This window comes from Zea mays, chromosome 1 (genome assembly GCF_902167145.1).
Source record: "Zea mays cultivar B73 chromosome 1, Zm-B73-REFERENCE-NAM-5.0, whole genome shotgun sequence".
NCBI lineage: Eukaryota > Viridiplantae > Streptophyta > Magnoliopsida > Poales > Poaceae > Zea > Zea mays.
In genome coordinates, this window is record NC_050096.1 from 7,016,710 (window position 1) to 7,037,068 (window position 20,359).

Below are 20,359 nucleotides of genomic sequence, written 5' to 3' on the forward strand. Positions count from 1 at the left end.
GATGCCCTGTGCTCCACATTTACACTCCCTCGCTAGTCCTCGTTTCCCGAAAGATTAGAACATTTTGAACCTGCTTTTATTGTGGTGCTTCTAATCTAAACAAACATATCCGGTCAATAAATTGATTAAAAAACATTGAAAATATCCTAGTTTTGTAGTATGAGGTAGCCAAGAACCCTTTTCGCGAAACGAGAGCAAGGACAAAACCGAGCACGAGAATGGCCGCCACCGTCACATCACATATGCGGTTGAGCGTTGAGGTTTCTGTTCATTGTAGAAATTGACCGCCCACCCGCCGGGACAAGGTGCCGTACAGATAATCCGGTGGAACGCGATGTTAATTCCGGCGTCTATCTTGGCTGCCTCTTCCTCCTCCCGATTCAGCGTGAGGGGCCAGGGCCAGATGCGGGGCCTCCCTTCCCTTCCCTTCCGTCCGGTCCCCATGGGCCATGGCGTCGCCCGCTATGATTTCTTGGCAAACCACTCGCGCCGTTGCCTCTTAAGCCGGGGTCGCCCCCTCTCTCCAGTCTCCACACAGTCCACACGCACGGCTTCCCTCTCCTCGCCGCCGGAGGCGCGCCGCGGAAGACGCCACAATGAGTTTCGTCCCGTCCGTTGGCGCACTAGAGGATGCCCTGCCTGACCCTGCACTGCAATCCGTCGCCGGGTGCTGACCAGGCGAGCTCCTGATTCGGAGCCATTTTGCGGGGTTCTTTTGGGGGGCCCCATCGCCGTGCTTCGTTTCCCTGCCCGCCTTGGCCGTGCATTAATACCCGCTTCCTTGTGATAGTCCTCTCCCTCCCTCCCTCCCTCCGCCCTCACTTCCCACTCACCTCGCGCTCGTCGCCTCGGCTGGTTCGGTTCTTGGGAGTGTCAGTCTGCTGCCGGTTGCGGTGACCGGCACCGGCACGTAGACGCAGCACTTCTCGGAGACCATCTGTCTGCGCCGTTCCGATGGGTTGCTTCGGGTGCTTTGCGCCGGAGGTGGATGAGGACCTCAGGCCCTCCAAGCACGACGATTCGTCAGGTTCGTTCTCGGTTTTCCGTCCGCGGCGCGTCTCGTGGCTTGGGTTGCTGTGCTTGATTCTTGCTGGGAAAGGAAACAGGGGCTGATGCGAGGAGGAAGGTCGCGCCGGATGTGGCCAGCGGCTACGCGCACAGCTTCACCTTCAAGGATCTGCTTGTGGCAACTGGCTACTTCAACGAGGCCAATTTCATCGGAGAAGGTGGATTCGGGAAGGTGTACAAGGGCAAGATCAACGGACAGGTGAGCAAGACCTCTGCTTTTTTTTTCCTCGACAGTTTTCGTGGCTGAAGATTTGACAGTACCGTGACAGACGCCGCCCTATGCGTTCTTCTCTTTGGTGTGCAGATGGTGGCAGTGAAGCAGCTCGCTCGAGACGGCGTGCAGGGGAGGAACGAGTTCTTGGTCGAGGTGCTCATGCTTACAGTGCTCAACCATCGCAACCTTGTCAGCTTGGTCGGGTTCTGCGCGCAGGGGGACGAGAGGCTGCTGGTCTACGAGTACATGCCGTTCGGAAGCCTGGAGAGCCATCTGTTTGGTAAGCTCTTCATTCTTTAGCCTTTTGTGGCTCTTCGTTGGGTGTAGCTGCTAATTGCAGACGTCAGTTGAAATGCTCGCCCACCTTTTTCGCCTTGGATTTATGACAGTTCTCTGCATTTCCCCTTTTGATTTGTGATAGCAAGTTGCTGAAGTGTTTAAGGTGGAAAAGATTTGGGGGCAACTAATTGGACATTTCATAACTCTTTTTGGAGATTGCATAACTTAATGTACGATTGGATGAAATGAAAGATAGAAATCAGTACCATTATATGTTTTTTTCGTTTTGTGGTTCAAGAAATGGATGACCTTTTTTTTTGTTCGTTAAAAACTTCCTATCAGATGATGATCTAACTTCTCCGCTGGTATGAATACCAGTACCGTGTGTCTGTGCCTGTATATGTGCTTTGATTATTCAGTTTGGGTTCACTCTCAAGCCTCAAGGGATATTTTTATTTTGACAGAAATTCAATTCAAAACGAAACCGTTCCATGATGCAATATTGAGACATAATTTTCCCTAAATCACCCAAGCCTGCCCAACATGCACGACAGGTCAAACCATGCATTGCAGCCACCAAAGGCTTTTGCCCTCGCCATGGGCAATGAGTGCCTATGTCAGTTTCTATGTGGAACTATCCCTAAGGCTCTGCTCGATCGTGCATATGGCCTATTTTGCAATGCACTGTTCATAGAGTGGAGCTTGAAATGGAAGATGAGTAAGGCTGCTAGAGATAGACTGCGCTAATCCAATTAATCCTGTTATTACATGAATAAATCACCATGAATATGATAAGCCCAATAATGCCTTTTTTTTGTTTTTACTGGCAAGAATCTTCTGACAATGAAAGTCTTTTAAGCCACTGTCTGCTAATTTAAGCTAGGCACAGATTGTGCCAGTAAGCACAAAATCAACCACCTTCGGTTTATAGCTAGTAATGCTCTAGCCCTGCCAGCGAAAAACTGAGAGTAATGAAGTTTCTCCACCATCTGCTTAGTTTCTCTTTGCTTGTTTATTCAAATGCAGGACGTGTTTTTTCGAGTCATTTAAAAGCTAATATTTTCGTTTGTACCAAAGTCATGGTTGAGACGCCACTTAGGGCTAGTTTGGTGACAACGGACTTGGAGGGGATCCATGGGAGAGGAAATCTCTTGCTATTAATATTGAATAGCAAGTGATTTCGTCCTCATTGATCTCCTCGAATTCCCGTCTCACCAAACTAGCCCTTAATCTGTTAGGCACTGCTGTACGTCCTCACCTTCCTTTTGTTTGGAAACACCTTGTTGGAACAGTCTATACCACAGAGAATTATTGAAGTCCTGAGGTTCTCATGGCTTGTCTCATGTCTGAACATGACACGTTCTTCCTGACGGTAGCATAGCTAGGTATGGGTATCATGTGACTCTCAAGTTTTTTTATTTTTTTGGAGCTTTGTATGGCGGCTGCATGTGTTGCTGTGCTTATGGATTCTGGGAGCCTGGGTACAAGCATCTGAAGCTGCAGATAATCGTAGCCCATTCGGATCATTCTAACGTCGTTGGGGGCCATTAGTTTACATCTGCATTCTTCTTCTGTTTCTCATTCGTGATCGACAGAGGTCTCTTTTCACCTTTGAATGAACAGACGTGCCTCTCGGCAAGAAACCACTCGACTGGAACACGCGCGTGAGGATAGCCGTGGGAGTCGCGGAAGGGGTTTCCTACCTGCACAACGTAGCCGACCCGCCTGTGATCTACCGCGACATGAAGGCCGCCAACATTCTGCTGGGCGAGGACTTCAGCCCGAGGCTCTCCGACTTCGGGCTCGCGAAGGTCGGGCCGGTTGGAGACAGGACTCACGTGTCCACGAGAGTCATGGGCACCTATGGCTACTGCGCTCCTGACTACGTCGTGAGCGGCAAGCTCACCATGAAATCCGACATATACAGTTTCGGCGTGCTCCTGCTGGAACTGATCACGGGGAGGAGGATCTACGACGCCTCGAGGCCTAAACCGGAGCAGAGTCTGTTGACATGGGTAAGCAGCTTTGCCTTGTTGTTAGCTAGAGCATTCCCTGTTCGTACATGCAGCAGCACGGAGCGCCTCATCGTTTTTCTCTGTGGATTTTTTTTGCAGTCGAGGCCGTTCCTGCATGACAAGAGGAAGTTCTACAGGCTCGCTGACCCGGCTCTGCTGGGCTGCTACCCGTCCTCGGCACTGAACCAGCTGGTCGTGATCAGCATCATGTGCCTCCAAGACCAGCCCCACGTCCGCCCGATCATCTCCGATGTCGTCATAGGCCTGAACCACGTCGCGAGCCAGCCATACACCGCTGAGCGCCCGCCGCCCGCGTCCGTGAGCTCCCCGGTGGGCAGCGGGTCGCCGCAGCTCGTCAGGACGCCGTCCAGAAGGAGAGGCGGTACTGGTAGGAGGAGCGCGCAGTGCGCTTAGGGCTTAGGCCCACAGGCTGCATTGTTGCACGCATGTCTCGAAGAGCAGCAAGATACGTCGTCAGCTCAGTCAGATCAGATGAGGCCGGCTAGGAGGAGGGATGTTGAAATTGATGAAGCCGGCAAGTTCAGTTCCGTTTAGCCGGCCGGAGCCTTTTTGATTGGAGCGGCGGGGTCTCGAGTGAGTGACCTCTGCCTTGACAGGGAGATGTAGCGAGGCTGATGGTTAGGAAGGAGAGTTCAGGTTGACTATGCATGACTAATGCTCTTTTCATATGCTTCTTCATTGTTGTTGTTGTTGTCAGTTTTGAATTCTGTAGGCAGTGTACATAGGATCAGTGTCCTCTGTAGGGGGGTCGTGGGATGTTCATCATCAATTCACCAGCCATGTACAGAGCTGCCATGGCTGGCCTGTAGATGCAATAAGAAGTTCACCAGGGTTTAAGCTTAAGAGGCATATCACATGTTGGTCATCCGTGGTGTTTCTGAGCTCAGCTCTTGGAAATCTGTTGCGTTTGCGTCTTGAGACCCAAAGCCTCATGCCAGAAGCTGTCCCGTGGCCTGGAACAAGTTCAGATCCCTGTGGGCTGTGACCTCCTTCCATGGGTCATGGACTCATGGTCATGGTCATGGCGATGGATGGAGTCGTCCAAAGGTCTTGGTGTGGACTGTGGACAAGGGCCCACACAACGACTCGGTCCACCCAACGGCCACGCAACGGGAGTCGGGAGGCGCCACGGCGATACTTTGCGTCCCCTCATCCCCTGTTTGTTACCAGAATTGTTGGATAAACATGGTGCCAAAAGGAGATGGGCAGTGACGTCGGGCTGTTGTGGCCTTGGCCGCTTGGGGCTAAAAAAAGGCTGTCAGTTTTTTGACCTGAATTTTAATTTTGATAAAAACAATGTGTTTTATTTTAACGAAAAGTTTATAAAAAAAAACTGTGGATATACGCTAACAATAAAAAGATGTAAATTGTGCATTAGAGTGTTGACTCACGATGGTCGATACTACGGTCAATCAGGAGGGTAAACCAATCGCGCATTGGCATGGATTTTTTTTTAACAATGGGAAACCCCCTATTTCATTAAGAAATAGAAACCAAACACAGTTCTTACAGAAATCCCGACATATCCAACAGCCACAAGCCGATAAGCCTACCACATTATCAGCTACACAAAGATATGAAACCCAACTGAAGGAACACAGCAAACCAGAAGAAGTCCGACAGTCTAACAGACATCACTGAATATCTACAAAGGATAGATCCCAAAAGCAGCCAGGAACCACGCATCACCAGAAATGACTAAAAAGCTAGTTTTTATCTACCAAAAGCAGACAAACTGAATACATCCAGAAACAAAAGATGTATAATCAGCAGCAAAATGTCACTGGAGACGCCTGTCAACCGGCTTCCAACCATGGGTCTTTCTGTAGATATCACTTGTTATCTTTCGAATTCTGCGGCTTCCTTGTTCCACCAGTCTTTTTCCCTTCTTTGTCTGTCGAATAGACCAAGCATCAATCCAATAACAGCAGGAGAAAATCACATTAGATGGATCATCAATCAGCCTAGCATTGAAGCAGCAATCATTACGAGTACGCCATATAGCCCAAATAACAGCACCACATCCAAAAAGGATCAGTTTCTTTTCAGATTTATGGAAACTATTGATCCAGGGACCGAAGAGGTCAGCTGTGTTTTTGGGGGTAGAAGACAGCTTGAAAGCAATTTGGATAATTCTCCAAATAAATCTGGCCACGGGGCAATGAAAAAATAAGTGATCTATGGATTCTAATAATCCACAAAAGTTACAATCCATATTTCCATGCCAGTGTCTTTTAACCAAATTGTCTTTTGTCAAAATCTTATTATTTCTGACCAACCATAAGAACACTTTAATCTTGTGTGGAAGTCTGGTTTTCCACATAAAATTCACGGGAACCTCAATCATGGAATTTTTTAACATTTTGTAAAAGGATTTTACCGAATAACCTTTGCAACCCAACAACCAATTTGAAGAATCAACATTTTCAGAAAGCAAGGCCGGGCTACAATGATCCATAAGGTCACTATAGGCCTCACCTAAAACACCAATAAGTCTTCTTCTGAAAGTCAGCATCTGGAAGTTGGAGGAGACAACCTTATGAACAGTGATATCTTTGTCATAAGCAACCTCAAACAAATTAGGGTACTTGTCAGCCAACTTCACATTACCACACCAAATATTTTTCCAAAAACTGGAACTCTTACCATCACCAATATTTTTTTTACAGTATTTATAATATTTGTCTCAAACCGAGAGAATACCTTTCCAGAAATGAGAATCTGAAGGTCTATTCTTCACAGAAATAATAGGTTTATTCTTAATGTATTTACTTTTTATAATGGATTGCCACAAACCACTAGTATTTTCTAGTCTCCAAATCCATTTAGCCAATAAAGCTTCATTCATTTTTTGCAAATCCAGAACACCAAGACCACCCATATTTTTGGGAGAGCAGACTAAATTCCAAGCAGCCAAATGGTATTTTTTCTGATCATGACCTCCCTGCCATAATAATCTTTTCCTGAAGATATCCATTTTTTCAGCACAACTTTGGGGCATTTATACAGGGAGAGCATATACAAGGGAACGTTGGTGAGACTGCTGTTAATCAAGACTAACCGACCTCCCAAACTAAGAAACCGACCTTGCCAGGAACCCAGTTTGTTCTCAATCTTTCCAACTATGGGGTCCCATAGAGATTTGCACAGTTTTTTGTTATCAATAGGAACCCCTAAATATTTCATAGGGAGGCCACTGGGAGGACAGGTGAAGATGTCAGCATACAAATGTTCTCTGTTGCAGGCAATTCCCAAACAGATAATTTCACTTTTATGAAAATTAATTTTAAGGCCAGAAATCTGTTCAAAGATACAGAGAATAAACTTCAAATTTCTAGCATTTTCCAAATCATCTTGAAACAGAAAAATGGTGTCATCTGCATATTGAAGACAACAGCAGCCACCAGGAATAATATGAGGAATAAGACCTTTGATAATACCTTCATCCTTGGCTTTTTGAATCAGACAAGCAAGACCATCAGCAGCCACATTAAAAAGGAGAGGGGAGAAAGGATCACCTTGGCGAACACCTTTATGAGTTTTAAAGTAGGGCCCAACCACATCATTAGTTCGGATAGCAACTTTACCACCTTTCACAGTCTTCAAAACCCAATCACTCCACTTATCTCCAAAGCCTTTCTTCATCGTCATATTATGAAGAAAATTCCAATTAACCTTGTCATAAGCTTTTTCAAAATCGACTTTGAAAATAACCCCATTTTGTTTCCTCCGTTTAACTTCATGAATAATCTCATGCAAAGAAAGAACACCATCCATAATATATCTTCCTTTAATAAACCCGTATTGAAGGTCACTAATCACAGAGGTAATGCAACGGGCCAATCTATTAGTAAGAACTTTGGTGATGATTTTGTAGCAAACATTAAGCAAGCAAATGGGGCGAAAAACTTTAATATCAGTCGCATCAGGGACCTTAGGGATAAGAGTGACAATACCAAAATTTAGTCTCTCAATGTTGAGAGAACCATCATGAAAAGCTTTAAAGAGATTAAACAAATCACTTTTGATCACATCCCAAAACTCCTGAAAAAATTCAGAAGGGAAGTCGGGGCCCGGTGCACTATTGTGTTTCAAAGCAAACACCACATCTTTGATCTCTTCCAAGGAAAAAGGGCTGGTAAGAAGATTTCTATCACCCTCCTCAAGCTGTTTCATGTCCAAATTAGCCAAAGAAATATTCGATCCTTGGGAAGGACCAAAGAGATCTTTGTAAAAGGAAGTCGCCAATTGATTAATGCCATGATCATCATGAGCCACAATATCACCGTGAGAAAGAGTCACGATTTTCAGTTTCCTTTTTTTGTGTTTGGCCAGCAAATGAAAATACTTGGAATTCTCATCACCCTCTAATAAGAATTTATCCCTAGCTTTTTGCCTAAGGCTAATGTTTTCCTCATTAACAATCTTCCTGAGGTTAGATTCCAAATCTAGTTTCAAAAATCTGTCAGCATCAGATAAGCCAGAAGTCTCACTAGCTTTATCCAGAATGTCAATTTTTTCAATCAAGTTTTTCTTCAACTTTTTATAGTGACCCACAATATTGCTGTTCCAACCTTTAAGCTTCTGTCGCAGACGTTTCAATTTCAACTTCCAAACATCAAGACTATTGGACACACCAACCGGAAGAGCCCAAACATTTTCCACTAATTTGTGAAAATCAGGCCTAACCTTCCAACACAGCTCATAACGAAAGTCCTTACGCATCATGGGCAGGAAATCAGATTGAAGGCAAAGGGGAACATGATCCGAAAAGGATCTATTTAACCCAATAACACTAATATTATTATAAGCAAGATCCCAGTCAGGACTGACCAAAAATCTGTCAAGTTTTTCAAAAGTAGGATCGTTGCGGTTGCGCATTGGCATGGATAGCTAGCTATATTGTGAGAGTAGACCTCGCGGATCGTGGAGCCCAGTTTTCAGTGAATGGGAGGGCGTCCAGCGTTGCAGCGCAATCTTTAGCGTGGACGAAAGGGGCAGCAGGAAACACTTGCACGGTCCGAGTCCAGGAGCCCAGTGCCAAGAAGGCAAGAACGACTTCACAGTCGAAGCTGTGACAATGGAGTGGGTGAGCCTGCTGTGCTCCGTAGACCAAGCCCACGCAAGGACCAGATAGAGATAGATAGCAGCGCCGCGCCGCGCCGCATGTCGTCTGCCATTGAGAAACGCGTGGTTGGTTGCTCGGTGCCGTACGCCATGAGGAACTGCTGTGGCTCCGCTGACGCCGACGTGAATCCGCCGAGTCGTCCTCCTACCGAAGGTTTACCCGGCTTTTCCCACACGCTGCTAGCTCCGAGTCTCCGATCGAGTTCTCGGCTGGTTTTCCGCCGCCACGCCGTCGGCCGCGGTACGTGATGTGGTTCGACTTCGACGGACCCACGTTTGATCGTTGCTGGCTTTTGTGCACGTGCAGGGCCGCTGCCGCCGCCGAAGCCGAGCGACGGCGGGGGAGCGAAGCAAGAGAAGGGAGGAGGAGACGGTCCTGACCAGTGCCCGGGTCTCGGGCGGGTTCTGGAAGCGCCGAGGCTGAGGGAGTTCACGCTCGCCGAGCTGCGGGTGGCCACGCGCGGGTTGAAGCCGGAGATGGTGCTCGGGGAGGGCGGCTTCGGCCCGGTCTACAAGGGCTGGGTCGACGAGCGCACGCTCAATCCAGCCAAGAGCAACGCCGGCGTCATCGTCGCCGTCAAGAAGCTCAACCCGGAGAGCTTCCGGGGCCTGCAGGAGTGGCAGGTGATCCATCCATCCTTCCATCGCCGGCCTTTTGAATTGATTCTCTGTGATGAACCAGTGGCCATTTAGTTTGAGCCTTTTAGAACCAATCAGTGTGCTAATTAGTGTGAACTGTGAACGTGACTGCTTTGTTTGCTTGTGGAGTGCGTATCCATCCATGTCCATTCCAGCTTCGCTCCTCTCTGACGATATCTGCATGTGCTTGCTATTCCTTGTGTTGACAAGTGCAGTCGGAGGTCAACTTTCTGGGTAGGCTGTCGCATCCCAACCTGGTGAGGCTGCTGGGATACTGTGGCGACTGGCGAGGACAGGGAACTGCTCCTGGTGGTGTACGAGTTCATGTCCAATGGCAGCCTAGAAAACCACCTGTTCAGAAGTAAGAAGCCAGCCTGCCCCTCTGCCACGGCCAGCATTATTGTTGGCACTCTTCAGAAGTGGCAGGCAGATCGTCCTGCAGTCTGACTTGCTGGGAGTCAAAATGTCTGTCTGGCCGGGCAGGGGGTGGAAACTTGGAGGCGCTGTCGTGGAGCCGGAGGCTCAAGATCGCCACGGGCGCGGCGCGCGGCCTCGCCTTCCTGCACTCGTCGGAGAAACAGGTCATCCACAGGGACTTCAAGGCGTCCAACATCCTCCTCGACTCGGTAATCTTCAGCAAAAGCAAGCATGCGATATGAAGGTCTTCTCCTTGGCTACCATGTCCACTAACCAAAGACATGCCAGGATTTCACCGCGAAGCTGTCGGACTTCGGGCTCGCCAAGAACGGGCCCTCCGCGGGGACGTCGCACGTCACGACCCGGGTCATGGTCGCCTACGGCTACGCGGCGCCGGAGTACGTCGCCACCGGTATGTAGGTTCCTGCACCCGCACGAGCGTGACGGCGGTGATGATGCACGGCGCGGCCACCAGGCGCAGCCGCCCCACGTACGTACGTTGACGCCGTGCATGCAGGGCAACTGTACGTCAAGAGCGACGTGTACGGCTTCGGCGTGGTGCTGCTGGAGCTGCTGACGGGGCTGCGCGCGCACGACCTGAACCGGCCGACCCACCAGCACAGCCTGGTGGAGTGGGCGCGGCCTTATCTCTCCGCCGGCGCCGGCAAGCTCAAGAGCCTCATGGACGAGCGGATGGACGGCCAGTACCACACCAAGGCCGCGCTCTCGGGGTCGCCAGGCTCGCCGGCAAGTGCCTCAACAGCGACCGCAAGAGCCGCCCTTCCATGGACGACGTCGTCGCCGCGCTCGAGGACATCGAGGCCCTGCAGCAGGGGGGCGGTGGGGCAGCGGGACCTGCCGCCGCGGCCCGGGGCGCGCCGGTCGTCGCCGCACCATGATTTTTCCAGGCCTTGCTGATGCGGCATGGTCGTTGCTTGGCTTGAGCAAGGCTATAGCTGCTGACTCAGAACAGTACTGGCATTGATTCTTCAGCTTCATTCAACTAATCGCCACAGAGTACACATTTTTACTCGATTGATCCCTCATTATTACAGCAGTATATAGGTTCAGCAATGTTCTTGGAATCGGACAGGATGGCCACAGTCGTAGCAACATACATGCAGACTATGAGTTATGAAACAGACACACATGCTGCGAATCCGAGGACAGATTACACACAAGGCTACCTCAAAAAACACAAGAGAAATACACTGCTGGACAAAAATTAATAAGAGCGAAACAAAAGAAAATATCTATGCTGCATTGTCGTCTAGGAGACTAAGACATCTCCTGCTTTCTAACTGTGGAATTATTCAGGATACCTAAAACCACCACCCCTTCTGCATGGTTGAAGCAAGAACATGAAAAAGTAACATTGACCTTGAACCAACCAAATCTCATTTTGACCAGGTGATGAGCTCGTAGTGTTGCTCCAGCCAGTTGCTCTCTGCTCGACACCTTTTGCCCTGGGATATGGAGATGAAAACTGCATTAGCTTATGGTGGCACTGTAGGGAGTTTTGCAAAATGAATGCTCAGAAAGACAGTTTCATCGATACTTACACTGGTGAGAAGACATTTCATTGTGCCCACTAAAACGACACATGACGGCATGGGCATGCTTCTGTTGATTCCACTTTCCACAGCTTGTGGTTTTTTGGCGAGTTTTTGAATTTCAAAACCTAATCCAAAAGAACTTACAAGCGCGATGCAACTTGGTCGTGATTACTTAACCTAATCCAAAGCTTCATATCGACAAATTCCTACTGATTCCACCCTCCGGCCTACAATATTGTACACTAGTTTGTTACATTCAACGAACTACCTGTACTGTTAACAAACTGAACTAGAGGTACAGAAGTCCCATCTTCTGTTATATCAAAGACTGTATGCAGCTTACTGCATACAAACCAATCCCAAGAGCTGACAGGGAACACCAACAATCACTTTCTCTCCAATTCTGCCACACAGCCACCAAACAGCAACATACAGAACTTACTAGGCACTTGACCACGGGATGACAACACGAGTGTAGGTATTTACAGATGCTGCTTTTGCATATATGATTATGACTTGAAACTGAGCGCGATGTCAACAAGCACTTTACTTCAAAGAGAGATTGTATGCTTTCTTCAGCATCCTGATGAGCTTTGCGCCATTGTCAGGACAAACCAGTTTGACCAAAGGAACAGGCACTTACTGGTCACTAGAATGTACCAAGATCCTTACTGTTTGAGTACTTGATGACTTGTACACATCAATACACTCAAGCAGGTCTGCGTTGCATGTTAGAAGAACCCACTCAGATTCATCATCCAAATACTTGAGGTCCACATACACCTCCCGAGCAATGCCAAACCGCTTTAGAATTTCTTCTTTTAGCTTTTCAAATCCCCAACTAGGCTGCAGTCGGAATATACATCTTTCTTCGCCGTACATGGCTTTTATCTTGAGAGAATCAGGCTTAGACATTTGCATACCTGTTATATTTTCCACTGGCTTTTGTTCACTTAAAAGCACTTGGCTATGAGACCTAGGCAGGGTGACAAGTCTTTCTTCAGGAAGCATCTGCAGTTCAGCATGGCTTGCAGCTTTGAGTAGTGTGGAGCTCTGATTCTCCTCCATGAAAACTTCTTTCTTTACTGCAAGTTGAGGAGCACTGACATGTTGTTGTGATTTCGAACCACTGGAACAACCATGGCTGGAATTTGAGCTTTGGCTACAAGAGGGTGAGAGGGAATTAGAACCAGAAGTATGCGAGGTGAATCTGCCCTCGCAATACCGATCAGGAACAGAAGGTTCCAAGGGACCTTTTTCCTCTGACAATGGATAAGTGGCATCCCCTTGTAACTCTCTTTCTGACCATGTGGTCTTGGTAAAGTTTTCATAGAGCGAGCTGAGCTGAACCGTTCCTTCGCTACCATGTACTGAATCGATCACCATTTGCAATTTCTTCAGGGAGTGCCCAACTTTCTTAATCTTCCGTGATGGCCAACGATTAATTCCATGCTGCCTGCATATTCTCTTCAGTGTAGTGGGGCACACTGAAACAAATGATTAAAATAGTTAAACATGGATGAAAACGTTGATGTTTCTATGCAAATAGTGAACAAGCATTGACCAATCTGCCTTCCGTCTGGAATTGTTGCAAGAAGTAATGAAATGTAATTTGAGGAGTAAATTTACTTGTGTCACTCCTGACATTTGACTAACAGGATTGCAAACAATGTTCAACTAAAAAAATTCCAGTTCTATTTGAGTTATGAACTTGTAACTATGGTTACTGGAAGATGGTGCAATATTTCAGCAGGCTGTCCACAGGCTACTGACTATTCATCAATACAAAGAGGTAGTACAACAAGAGGAATGGAAAAGAACTGTAAAGATCTGAGGGTCAGAAGCTACCTCCTAAATTCTTTGCAGCTTCTTTCAGGCTGCCAGCAAAATGCTTCCGAAGTTCTTCCAGGCTAACAGTTTTCTCCATCTTAGTCCGTCTCTTTTCTACAGTTTTTTCCAAGTTGGATGAGCTTGGATCTCTGAGACAAGTTACCTCCTTGACCTTGTATTCTTCATGCTGCTTGAAGCCTGAAAAGATGCTACCTTCAGGCTCTATTACTGGAGAGGTATGCCAGCCAGCTGTAACACTAAACCCTTCATCCTCTTGCTTGCTGAATCCAAATGGCAGGTCACCATCCATTTCTTTCACTCCCTTATTTTGAGCGCACACAAGGCTTGCTATCCATGAGGACACCTCCTCGGAAGTTTCCAGTGATGCTGTCCTTGCAGGAACACCAATGCCACTACAAACCTCATCTATGTTTTCATGCATAGATTTGTCATATTCTGGTGGAGTTAGAGCACTTGTTTCAATTGATCCTTCATCCACCAGCTCTTTCAAGCTGACAACTCGAAGTGTGTAGCATGTTTGCTGTATTGTAATGGACAAAGAATTCAGCATGGCTCGTTGCTCTTCAATCTCTATGCAGTCCACTGGCAGGAAGAATTCCAAGACATAGTCAAGGCTTCCAGTGCTGATACTCCGTAACCGGATGGCCACTGCAGCCCTTAAGCTGAAAAGTTTGGCATGATGAGAGAGAGGGTATTGGATCTTGCTGGAGGCGGTAATGTCTTCAGAGAAACATGGCTCGTTCGTTGCAAAGGCCCTGCCAACAACACCCTCACCTCTGAACAAATGATGCTCAGAGCAAGCTTCGTGAAAGCCATTTACATTCAGGTCGCGGACGTAACACGCTTCGTCCAGGGTAGACACACAATACTTGAGTTTTTCATCGGTGTGGCGGCTTCCCCTCTTTGCCTGGCAGATGCAGGGTATCCACGTCTGGGCCAGTGGCAGTTTGTGCGTCTCACAAACAGTTCTGAGAACGTCAACGATCTCTGGTATGATTGCTCGGTATGAAGTATCAGTCACCTAATAACAAGGAGTAAGCCACATCTGTCACTGATAACAACAACTGAGCGTAACTCTATGATCTCGATATCATTCAGCTTACCTTTGCACGGGAATCACTCGAAACATCAGAGCTCCTGAGATCAACCTCCTGCGCATGAGGAAGCAGAATCTTACTGAGACAAGAACATCACCAAACAAAGTAAGGTGAAAAGACTGATTACTTCGGGGATTGGCGTGCCCGGTAGTTATCACGTCTTTTCCTAAGGGCATTTCATCGAACAGGTTAAGAGTGTAACGGCATAACAGCCTGCAGAGCTGTAGGCAGTAGCGATTGGTGGGTCAAAATGAAGGCGACGAGGTGGGAACGTGCAATCTACCTTGAGAGCGCTGCAGATGTTCTGGATCTCGGCATTATAGTTGACTTTCTCCGTGGTCATGACGAGCTCGACGACGCCGAGGCATACCCGGCTGCGGGGCTCGAAGATGGGGAGCGCGACGCTGCCGCGGATGTCGAAGTACTGCGCGTGGTGTACGCGAGGGTACTCCTCGGTGGAGAAGTAGCGGACGTCGGGGGTCCACTCGGGGACGCGGCCGACGAAGACGCGGCCGGGCATCCCCAGGTCGGTGCGCGCGGTCTCGTCGGCGGAGAACTGGTACTTCATGGACACCGTCCGGTAGTTGGCGAGGCGCTCGTTCCGGCAGTCGAGCCAGAAGGGCTGGCCGCACGTGGTGAGCACCTGGCGGTCGCCGATGACGGTGGGGACCCAGACCTGCGCCAGCAGCTCCCCGGGCTGCGTCTGCGACAGCGACGCGATGCGCTCTAGCGCGCGCCGCAGCCGCTCCTTCACCGTGGCATCGACCTCCAGCCGGGGCTGGAACACCCAGCCGCGGCGCGGCGGGGTGGGCTGGTCCCTGTTGTCGTCGCCTGACGGCGGCGGCGGCGGGGGAGTTGCCGTGGTGGTTGTGCTGCAGATGTCGAACAGCGGCGAGAAGCAGACCCCCGGGGACTCGCCGCCGGCCCCGGGCTGGGAGAAGTCGGAGAAATCGAAGCCCGGCGCCGCCATAAACAGCTCCTCCATGAGATCCAGGTCGCCGACCGCGACGTCCTCCATGACGCCGCAGGCCAGCAAGCCGCCGCCGCCGTGGGTCTGCGGCGCCTGCTCCATGCCCGGACAAGCAGCACCAGGCAGCTCAGTGATTCACGGACTTCTTGGCATGCCAATCGGGGGACGCAACAGCACAAGCGAAAGGCGCAGCCGCAACTGGGCGCCGCAGCACAGCGCAGCGAAGGAAGCCAGGCCACGAGCGTAAGAGCCTGGGCACCAAGAAGAAGAAAACGCTAATAATATTTTCAGCCAAGTACTCCAAGGAATCGAGCACGCAATTGGCGATCTTTTTGGGCGCATGGCTGCCACAACGGAAGCCACTAGCTACTCCGCCTCGCACCACGCAAGGCGAGCCGGGGAGGCAGAGCCTACGGACGAAACGTCCCCATTGCGGAAAGGGATAGAGAGACACATCGCCATCACGCTCCCGCGCCTGTGCGTCCCCAATGGCGAGAAAGAAAGTGGTAGCAGTAAGAAACACAGTACTGCACACATCTATTTTCACCAACCCAACCGAACCCAACACGGCAGCACCCACATGGCCACATCCATCCATCCATCCTGCCCGCAGCCGCAACTTGACAAACGAGAACGAGACCTAGCGTGCTGCTGCCTCCCTCCCCTCCCCCCTTCTCCACAAGAGAGAATGGAAGGAAGAACACAACCAGAGGAGGATATGGAAGAAGAAAAAAAAAGGAACAGCTTTACGGCAACAGAAGCCATGAACGAGCAGACCCACCTCACTGGCACAGTGGCACGACGACGAGCGAGGCCGTTCTCTGGTCGCAGAAGCAGTGCGCCCGCCAATAAAACAGTGGATGGAGTGGAGATGAGCAGCTTGCTCCTGCCCTGGTGGTTCCGTCTGATCGATCTCACTCACAGCGACGTGGGGAGCGAGCGAGAGGCACGCTGTTTCAGACAGGAAGGAGAAGGTTCACTGTATCAGATGGATTCTGCTGAGAGGGGAGACTGGAAGTGGAAGGGGAGAGAGAGAGAGAGAGAGAGAGAGAGAGACACACGGAGGCGTTGGTGGTGGAATCGTACTTGTGTAGTGCAATCACAGGCGTCCTCTCCTCGGAGTGCGCCCTCTTTCTGCGCCTGCATCTTTGTTTGTGCAGCCGCACGACGCCACGACGGCGATGGAATCTCCCGGTCCAGTCCAGCGCAGCGCCCTCACCTCACACTCCTCTGGTGGGGACCAACGGGGGCGAATTGGCGGGTGGGGGCAGGAGGTCAACCGGTTCATGTGGGCCCGTGGCGGGGTAGGGTCGGGATTTGCGCCCTGTTTGGATCCTATTGGATTATAAAAATCCAGTGCAAAAAATCTCATACGCATTCAAACGGGTCAGATTTTTAGAGCTACAGTATATAATCTGGGCCAAAATATACTATCCAGGGTTGGGTGGGTTAAAAGGTGATTCTGCAGCCCAGCAAACGGTGAAAAGACGACAATGACCCTGAAAATCCAACTCTGCATCACACCTCGATGTTTCTCGTCTCCTCCGCCAAACATCCAGTTGGTTCTCGCGCCTCGCCCGCCGGTCTTCAAATCCAATTTCTGACTTCACGAGAGCTCGCCTGACCTCTTCCCTTCCTGTGCTTCCCTCCCTCCGCTTTCCCCAAACCGCTCCCTGCTCAAATCCATCGCTCCCTGTAAAATCTTCTGCTCCCAATGGAGTTCTTTGCTGCCACTGGTGAGGACGACGACTCCATCGACACTTCCAACCTACCGGCCAAACAAGCATCCTGGGAGTTATCCCCCCAAGCTAGCCGCTCCATGGGTGTCCCTGGAGCTCATCTTCAAAGGGCTGCTGCAAACTTCAATAGCTTCGACCTCAACTCTGAGGCCCCAAACTATGGAAGCTTCACTCAATTAGTTCTTTCTCCATCCATCCCCAATCCAGATCTCGAGTTTGGAGCAGGTCGGCGTGGCAAGGTAGCTGGTCAGCACTCTGTGTCTCCAAGCCATGCTGCGGCACCGCAAAAATCTTGCAGAGTGGACACCACATCTGTTGCTAGAAATCCCATAACCATGGGCGCACATGGCGGGCATCACCGTTCTGTGGCATCTCTTCGTGGTGCCAAGGCGTCCAGACTGCACCCTGAAATTGGTAGCAGGCATGGGAATCTTGGTGTAGGTGCAAGTTCCAATGTCACAGCACCATCCTTGGCAGACACAGACCACGCACAAGACATGGAGGACGAAGTGGTTATCGATGCATTTTCAGTGAGTGTTTTTTATCCAATCCTCATTAATGTCCAGCCTCAAAATAGTTTGCACATAGTTGTTGTGTACTGCTCTATAATTTACTTGCAATTATTTAGTTTGTTTTATTTCTTATTCAACTCGACACTAGAATGGGGAGCACTATGACAAGGCTAACTGGAATTCCGAGAACACTAATGTGTTCTGTGACCTGTGTGTTGAGGAGATGCGCGCTGGGAATCATAGCAATGGTTTTCTAACAGCGAGAGCTTACAAAAACATAGCTGAGAAGTACTTCTTGACCACGGGGTTGCGACACTCTAGGCAGCAATTTAAGAATAGGTGGCAAGCCTTGAAGAGAATGTATAATTTCTGGCTGTGGGTGAACAAACAAACAGGTCAAGGCTCTGTTTTTGACGATGACGCATTTTGGGAATCCAATACTAAGGTAATTGGTATTTTACAAAAACGACGACTCTTGATCCACTACTTTTGTTAACTAGAACTAAGGTAATTAACACTAATACACAATTGTGCAGGGACAATCCGAGTGGAAGAAGCTTAGGTACGCCCCCCCTGAATGGATCGATCAATTTGAAATCATGTTTCAGCATGTGGCTGTTGATGGATCATCTGCATGTATTCCTGGAGAGCAGATTTTCAATAAAGGTGGTTGTGGTGACAAAAAAGATGTCGATGGCAGAAAAAGAGTTGGGCAAAGCAGCATATGTGCTACCAGTCCACAGAAGAAAACAAAGAGCCCTATGGTGAGGATCATGAAGGGAATATGGGAGACAATGCAAAAGAACGCAGCGGCCACACAGAAGGCAGTGGATGGTGATGTGCAATCAGATTCGATCAAAAAAGCCATGTCCTTGGTTGTAGAGTGCGGAGCACCAGAGGGGAGTGCAGAGCATTTCATGGCCAGCCAGCTGTTTGCGAAATCAGCCTATCGTGACATCTTTTTTACCTTAACAACCAAGGAGGGAAGGCTGGCTTGGTTGAGGAGGTGGTGTCAGTCAAGGAATGTCTATTAGTTCGTATGCTAGTCATGTGTATGCAAGTTTAAATTGTGTGTTTATGGATGGTAGTTGTATATTAGTTGTTGGATGTGTCTGCTTTTGGTTAGGAGTATAAAACCTCTTCAAACTAGCTGAGATTGCTTTTGGGTTGTAAGATAAAACATGTGCTAGTGGAGTAATGGTTACTCATGGCTAGTCAACTAGTAGTGGCTGCACATAATGTACATATGACGTTGCAATAAATCGTACTATTATCTGTACATATTAGATTGTAGTTGCTATTTGTGTTACATGTACAATGTGTATGTCTAACTGATATAGGATGTAATGTTCCTTTTCAGATGGACTCCAGTTCATCTGATGAAGAAGATATAAGAATCAATTTCGCACTGCAGCAAGGAAGTCTCATACAACAATATGGGGCAATAGCGTGTCTATTTGGTGCGTACTACAACGATAAATTTATGAACAAATCTATGCAGAGACAACCTAAAGTAACTGGTATGGAGTGGGTTATGACAACCATGAGAAATTCTGTATCATGCTTCAACATGTTTAAGATGAGCCGAGAGATATTTGATAGGTTGCATTGTTTGCTAGTGGCTTCATATGGCTTGAAGGGGACAAGTAAGATGAGCTCTGTTGAGGCATTAGCAATGTTCTTATGGATAATTGGAGCACCACAGTCTGTTAGACAAGCGGATAATAGATTTGAGAGGTCCACTGAAACAGTCAGTCGGAAGTTTGATGAAGTTTTGGAGTGTATGTACCGTCTCTCAGCCGATATCATAAAACCCAAAGATCCAGAATTTAGGACAGTGCATCCTAAACTACGTGTTGCTCATTTTTCACCCCACTTCGATAATTGCATAGGTGCCCTTGATGGCACACATGTTCCAGTTGTAGTTCCTGCGCCAAAATTGCTTCAATATGTGGGAAGGCATGGATATGCATCACAAAATGTGTTGGCTATTTGTGACTTTGACATGCGCTTCACCTTTGCTGTCGCGGGATGGCCTGGATCAGCACATGACATGCGTGTTTTCAACGATGCAATTCGAAAGTATGGCGATAAGTTTCCTCATCCTCCACCAGGTTAGTCCTTTGTTATTTTTGTTTGGTAATTCATAAAACTTGTGATATGTTAGTGGCTTTAAGTTTTAACTCCTAATATTTGTGCACACTTGTAGGCAAATTTTATCTTGTCGACTCGGGATATCCCAATCGACCAGGATATCTAGCGCCGTACAAGGGCACAAAGTACCACTTGGCCGAGTTTCGACAAGGATGTAACCCTTGCGGAAAGAAGGAGGTATTTAATTATGTGCATTCGTCTCTTCGCAATGTTATTGAGCGAGCATTTGGCGTTCTCAAAATGAAATGGAGGATCTTGTTGCACCTACCGTCATATCCTTTGGAGAAGCAAAGCAAAATAGTACTTGCATGCATGGCTCTTCATAACTTTATTCGAGAAAGTGCGATGCCTGATATGGACTTCGACATATGTGATCATGATGACAACTACATGCCGATGGAAGCGCCAATTTCATCTCATAGTAGAGGTAGAAGCGACCAGTTAGGTGATGAAGATCATAATATGAATTTGTTCCGTGATAATTTGGCAGATGCTTTATTAGCTATGCAATCATGAGAGTACCAATGTAAGGGTCAAACATGTATGGTGTTTAATAACTTCTGTTGACTCCATGAGGGTGTAACTATTTTGTGTCATCAATTATTTTATTCTGAATATGTACTCTATAATTTACTTGCAATTATTCAGTTTGAATATGGCACAAATGGTTTGAAACTGTGCAGCTGTGCACACAAAGCAG

The 20,359-nt window shown here is 48.4% G+C and overlaps 4 protein-coding genes across 14 annotated transcripts; 3 read left to right on the plus strand and 1 right to left on the minus strand.

Annotated features, from left to right (window-relative positions):
* The first annotated feature begins 237 nt into the window (after nt 1-237).
* LOC103631613 (probable serine/threonine-protein kinase PBL21) lies at nt 238-4,462 on the plus strand. Its single transcript, XM_008652483.2, has 5 exons — nt 238-1,027; nt 1,107-1,267; nt 1,373-1,562; nt 3,185-3,576; nt 3,676-4,462. Exons 1-5 carry the CDS (start codon nt 955-957, stop codon nt 3,988-3,990), a joined length of 1,131 nt encoding a protein of 376 aa, XP_008650705.1. The 5' UTR covers nt 238-954; the 3' UTR covers nt 3,991-4,462.
* Nucleotides 4,463-8,442: 3,980 nt separating this feature from the next.
* LOC100274300 (uncharacterized) lies at nt 8,443-10,810 on the plus strand. 2 transcript variants are annotated; one of them, XM_023301606.2, is made up of 6 exons: nt 8,443-8,878; nt 9,032-9,348; nt 9,579-9,724; nt 9,847-9,989; nt 10,069-10,192; nt 10,298-10,810. In XM_023301606.2, the coding sequence occupies exons 1-6, from the start codon at nt 8,764-8,766 to the stop codon at nt 10,677-10,679; spliced, it is 1,227 nt and encodes a 408-aa protein (XP_023157374.1). In that variant the 5' UTR covers nt 8,443-8,763; the 3' UTR covers nt 10,680-10,810. The 2 variants fall into 2 exon arrangements, with proteins under 2 accessions (XP_023157374.1, NP_001336867.1); NM_001349938.1 differs by lacking the exon at nt 8,443-8,878 and having other exon boundaries at nt 8,919-9,348; nt 10,298-10,785.
* LOC100278991 (uncharacterized) lies at nt 10,775-16,502 on the minus strand. 10 transcript variants are annotated; one of them, XM_035966001.1, is made up of 7 exons: nt 16,341-16,502; nt 16,036-16,205; nt 14,568-15,347; nt 14,291-14,338; nt 13,185-14,208; nt 11,343-12,823; nt 10,775-11,246 (listed from the first exon to the last, which is right to left on the minus strand). In XM_035966001.1, exons 3-6 carry the CDS (start codon nt 15,300-15,302, stop codon nt 11,976-11,978), a joined length of 2,655 nt encoding a protein of 884 aa, XP_035821894.1. In that variant the 5' UTR covers nt 15,303-15,347; nt 16,036-16,205; nt 16,341-16,502; the 3' UTR covers nt 10,775-11,246; nt 11,343-11,975. The 10 variants fall into 10 exon arrangements, with proteins under 10 accessions (XP_035821894.1, XP_023157660.1, XP_035821888.1 ...); XM_023301892.2 differs by having other exon boundaries at nt 14,568-15,505; XM_035965995.1 differs by having other exon boundaries at nt 14,568-15,729.
* A 258-nt stretch (nt 16,503-16,760) lies between these two features.
* On the plus strand, nt 16,761-19,612 carry LOC103631623 (L10-interacting MYB domain-containing protein-like). Its single transcript, XM_008652498.3, has 3 exons — nt 16,761-17,523; nt 17,654-17,950; nt 18,042-19,612. Exons 1-3 carry the CDS (start codon nt 16,969-16,971, stop codon nt 18,537-18,539), a joined length of 1,350 nt encoding a protein of 449 aa, XP_008650720.1. The 5' UTR covers nt 16,761-16,968; the 3' UTR covers nt 18,540-19,612.
* Nucleotides 19,613-20,359: the final 747 nt, after the last annotated feature.